General features: G+C 44.4%; 1 protein-coding gene across 1 annotated transcript in view; it reads left to right on the top strand.

Moving 5' to 3' along the window:
* The first annotated feature begins 4,529 nt into the window (after positions 1-4,529).
* The window catches only part of LOC108965481, a 7,243-nt gene continuing 6,909 nt past the window's right edge, over positions 4,530-4,863 (top strand). Inside the window, exons 1-2 of the mRNA XM_018927932.1 lie at positions 4,530-4,615; positions 4,691-4,860. Of these exons, the coding sequence (XP_018783477.1) occupies positions 4,576-4,615; positions 4,691-4,860 (210 nt within the window). The 5' untranslated portion in view covers positions 4,530-4,575. The remainder of the gene's footprint in view (positions 4,616-4,690; positions 4,861-4,863) is intronic.

Genomic DNA, 4,863 nt, shown 5'->3' with positions numbered 1-4,863 from the left:
GTACGCATATATTCAAATGATTCCTACAAACATGAATTTTGAAATTATAATTTTTTTTAGCCAAATCGGTTGAGCCGTTCTTGAATTATAAATGGCGTAACTAGCAACTTTCTTTTTTTTTATATATGTAGATATATTACTTGACTTCTTTGTAATTGATTGCGTGAATTTGTTTGAATAATCCCCACCGAATAACGGCAAATGGGGTAGAAGAAAGAAATAAGTATGCATATGAAGCAACTACCAGAAAACGATGTCTTGAATTAGAGCAATATAAGAAGCGCAAAAAAACGTTTTTCGAGTATTCTGGTCATTAAATTCATTGCAAGCATGCGGAAGTGTGTAGGAAAAACAACAGTTGAGTGAAATAAATTAGATTATTTGTAAATTGTAAATTTCTGTTGATCCATAGCTGCTGGCGGTGAGTTCTGTGGTGCGTAAAATTTATTTGAAGTGGCGATAAAAGCGGTAAAGAAGAGCGCAACACATATTAGCATACGTTCAGGCGCCATGCATGTGCCAGAAAAAGAATACGCGCAGCAAAGAATGCGTGCCATAAAAAAATGGCAGTCGACTCAAAATACTAGCAGTTTTGCGTATCGAGAATTTTTTGTTATTTGTCCGCTTCTTTATTTTATCCTGCTTGACACTTTTGGTGATACGCACCAATGTTTGATAAAATGAGCTGAAATGAGAATGAATTGAGGAGATAAATGATGACAAGTTTAACGATCGAAAAGCAGCGAAAGGTTTTTTGTATTCACGCGCCGATTACTTCTATAAATATGCTTAAAACTAAACAGACCGTTATAAACCTCCTAATTTTTTTTTCCATTTAATAAATTATTAAGCTTCATTGCTGTAGAAATGACGCCGAATTCTGGAAATCACCAAAAGCTAGTTCCTACCTCCTAATATTTCGTTTTCGTATTTCTACGGCGGTAAGTTGTACTTGTGAAACAAACGCCTTCAGCTATCTCCACGTCAATAAAGCGCTTGTGTCCTAACCAAATTAAATTTTATTGCACTGCAAATAGAAAGAAACCTCTACGGTCAAGCTCTTTCTCCAACTTTTTAATTAACTCTAACACAGAGCTCGCTTTTTCTCTTCACTGTTCCATTTGACCTTTCTGGCGTTATTTTCAAGAGAATTAATGTACTTTTCCTAATTCGCTCTTATGTATTATATTAGGAACTTTCTGTAACAGAAAAATACAAATACACAATATAGATTAGATGTTAGATTAATGATGAGGAATGCACTTCGGTCTTAGGTCTATACGAATTACAACTTTGAACCTACCTAGGTTGTATCTTCCAATTAGCAACTTGGTATGCCTACTCCTTCTTCCTTGCGGAGTAGCTCCTTTATGGTATGGGCACCTACCCCAGCAAAGGGTTCGGCTCCTACCATCTTGGTGGAGGATGCAGAGCGAGCGAGCTCGTAAGCCAGTTCATTGCCGGCTATCCCTTTGTGGCCAGGCACCCAGATTAGGTGTACCTTGTTTCGTTCCGCAAGGCTATTCAGCCTTTCCCTGCACTAGTAGCGATTTGATCTCGTAGGAGGAGATCGCTTTCAGTGCCGCTTCACTATCGCTGAGAATGGCTATTCGCTCATTACGATAGTTGCGATAGAGATTTATTTCTGTACACCGATGTATGGCAAACACTTCTGCCTGGAAGGTGCTCGGGAACACTCCCATGGGTATAGAGACGATCACGCACCGATTCCCTTCGACATCTTTGAGCAATCGGTGTACCACCTCAACGTGCTGTCCTTTAACAGCAATTCGAGATTGGAGTCATTCTACTCATCCTTGCTGTCGAGATTAACGTTGAACTTTTTCTCGAAGTTGACTATTTTGGTAGTACTGTCCTTCGGGAGGAGAGCTATTGGTATATTGCCACTTATCTTTTCGTCCTCTGGGACGAAATTACCTCGCCTTTGCCACACCCCTCTGCCGTTATTTGCCGGAGGGTGTGCTTGGCTACCTGACCTATAACCAGATGAAGCGGAGTAAGCTCTAACAGAACCTCCAGTGCTGCCGTTGGACAGGTGCATATTGCTCCCGTCATGCAGACACAGGCCAGTCGCTACAGATTCGATAGCTTGGTCTTTACCGAAGTCTGCGACGCTATTGAAGCCCAGGCCACCCCGCCTTATACGTGATTATTGGTAGCACTATCATGGTGTACAACCACCTAACAATCCTTGGTTTACAGCCCCAGGACTTGCCCGCCAGCTCTTGTTGTGCCGAGACGAATTCTTTTGTCACCTACTGTGGTTTCAGCCACTCTGGTGCGCAGTACGGCCTCTATACATCTGCGCACCGGTGCTGCCACATTTCTTTTCTCCAGTGGCCTGGCTACGCTTCTATGAGACGTGTTATCAAAGGAACCTTCGATATCCAAGAAAACGCAAAGCATCACCTCTCCATTTTCCAGTGAATTCTCTATCTCGGAGGTTAACTGGTACAGAGCAGTGCTGGTAGATCTGCCCGCTCTGTAGGCATGCTGAGCCGCATGCAAGGGTGATCTCTTCAGCGCTTTCGTCCTTATTTCCTGGTCAACGATCTTCTCCATGGTTTTTAGTAGGAAGGACGTTAGACTGATTAGCCTGAAAGATTTCGCCAATGAGTAATCCTTTCTTCCTACTTTGGGTATGAAGATCACCTTTGCTGTTCTCCATGTTTCGGAGATGTAAGCCATTGCGAGGCTCTCTCTCAGCAGCCGAAACAGGTGAGGCAGCAAAAGCTGCTCTCCTGTCGTCGCAGCGCTGGAAAGATGCCATCTACCAGTCCGCTTGCAGGCTCATTGCCTAAGGTGAGGTCCAACACCTCTCTTCTGCTTATGGTATACTAAGTACTCCAAAAAAGACTGGTGGGCTTTCGCGTCACAGCCAATGATGAGGGAAAGCCGGTGCAACCTGCAGTGTTCCACCAGCTTTGCCTCCCCTGGGAAGTAGGCCGAAGCTAGGACAAAGTCCTTGCCTTCGAGGCTCCTAGCTTGCACCGCCGCCAGATCCTGCTTCAGGAACTCTGAAATGCAGAAAAATTCAACGTTATTCCTAACCACTATGCAAGTTCTAGGTCTCTTGCTAGAGAGATCCCAGATTATCTTGTTTAACTCCGTCTTGAGTCCTTTAACCTCTTCTTTATAGACCCAAGGCTCTTGGATCAGCAGTATGCCCAGTTTCTCCGCCGTGAACCTGCTCCTTATGGCAACTGAAGCTGCCCCTGAGTGATGCAGGTTCACCTGGGCGACTTCCATGTTGACGGCCATTATAGTAATAGTTCGGAAGAATGGAAGGGGTAGATCCTCATCCCCGCCATCAACCGCACTGCCGTCCAGTGGGTCTCCTAGCCCTTCCAGGAGTGCCTGCGTTGAGGGAAGCCCTGCTCTCTGACCGCCGGAACTATCAACAGGGGCGTCTGGGGTCACCACTGGCATTGCCTGCTCAGCCCTGCTTCCGCTGAGTTGATTCGCCACCTCATCCATCTGCACTGCTTCAACCTCCGAGGCCGCCGCGTCGCTGCCTGTTTTCCGGTACTCCTGCCTTGTTGCAGCCTTCTTTGCTTCCTTGCTCCCAGTGGCTGCGGGCTTATGAGGCCACATGACCACCGTGCTAAACCTGTAATACAGGCGGAAGCTCGCTGCCCGTACGCACTTGCACGATTCGTCGTCCATGTACAAGTACAGTCTCCATCCTTTCATGCCGCCTATTCCCTCCATCTTGCTGCGGACAACGCGCCAGGCTGAGATGCTGAGGCCCCGGTTCTGGTTCTTTACCAGACCTAGAGCAAACTCGTATGGCTTGTCACCACATCGGGGGAGGAATATTGTCATGCTCTGCATGGTTGGCAAGTCTGCTGCCCTTTTCATGCAGAGGACAGGACCCTTCCAACCTTTCAGCTTTGGGGAGAACTCCCGCAGCCAGTTGCCGAACGTCTCGAGTATGCCTTGCGGCTGAGTCCCTGTACCACGACACGCTGACTACCATTCGCAGAGGAATACACAATATATTGTAGAAACTTAAAATTCCTTATGGTTCGATTTTTTATCATTTGTCAATTTCAACTTTTCTCTTTTTTAATATTCAAATTATTAAAGGTCCATCCGGTTGCAATATCAGTTTTAATCTCGTCGGCATCATCACTAGAAAAGGCAATTATCTAAACCGCTATAGCATTTTTTAACTATTATCAAAGAAGTACACACTTACTGTATGTGTTTGCAATATCGAATCAAAAAAATAAACGTGGACAGAAAATAATTGATAAGGGATTTCTACTAAACAATTAATCGAAATATTCTATTATCAAGATCTAATGAAATTATTAAGCATACAATTGCCAGCAATATTATTTTTTGTGGCTTTTGCGACTGGTTCGTTGGTGGCAAACATTTTGCAAATCCATAATTGAAACCATGACCATTTATCTCTACCGCGGCATGAAATAATTAAAGTGCGATTTTTTTAAGACAAAGTATCTGCCATCTCTCAGTAGATAATGCTGACTATATAAAGACTCGCACATCTATTGTGTTCAGTTATTCTTTAACACATCTGGAGAAATGAAGGTCTTGCATATTTTGGCAATTGTTTTATTAGCAGGTAGTTATTTGTCAACTGCGAAAAAGCTGAGTTTACTTTAAATATATTCACGCCGGTTCCTTTTTTATTTCGCAGCTGCTATTTCGGCTTTTCCTGTAGAAGAGGGCCGTGAGAATGGCGAGAATGGCTGGTATGTACCACAAGTGGATGGGTCATTCGTCTGGATGACCATTGAAGAGGGCGAGAATGCAATTGCGGAGCGTGAGAAACAGGACACATTAGAAGGCCGTCTCAATTTAGTGCCCGTC

Source organism: Bactrocera latifrons, unplaced genomic scaffold (assembly GCF_001853355.1).
Source record: "Bactrocera latifrons isolate USDA-ARS-PBARC rearing strain unplaced genomic scaffold, ASM185335v1 scaffold_140, whole genome shotgun sequence".
Classification (NCBI taxonomy): Eukaryota; Metazoa; Arthropoda; class Insecta; order Diptera; family Tephritidae; genus Bactrocera; species Bactrocera latifrons.
The sequence above is the reverse complement of the archived record's forward strand: the minus strand, read 5'-3'. Positions and strand labels throughout refer to the sequence as shown.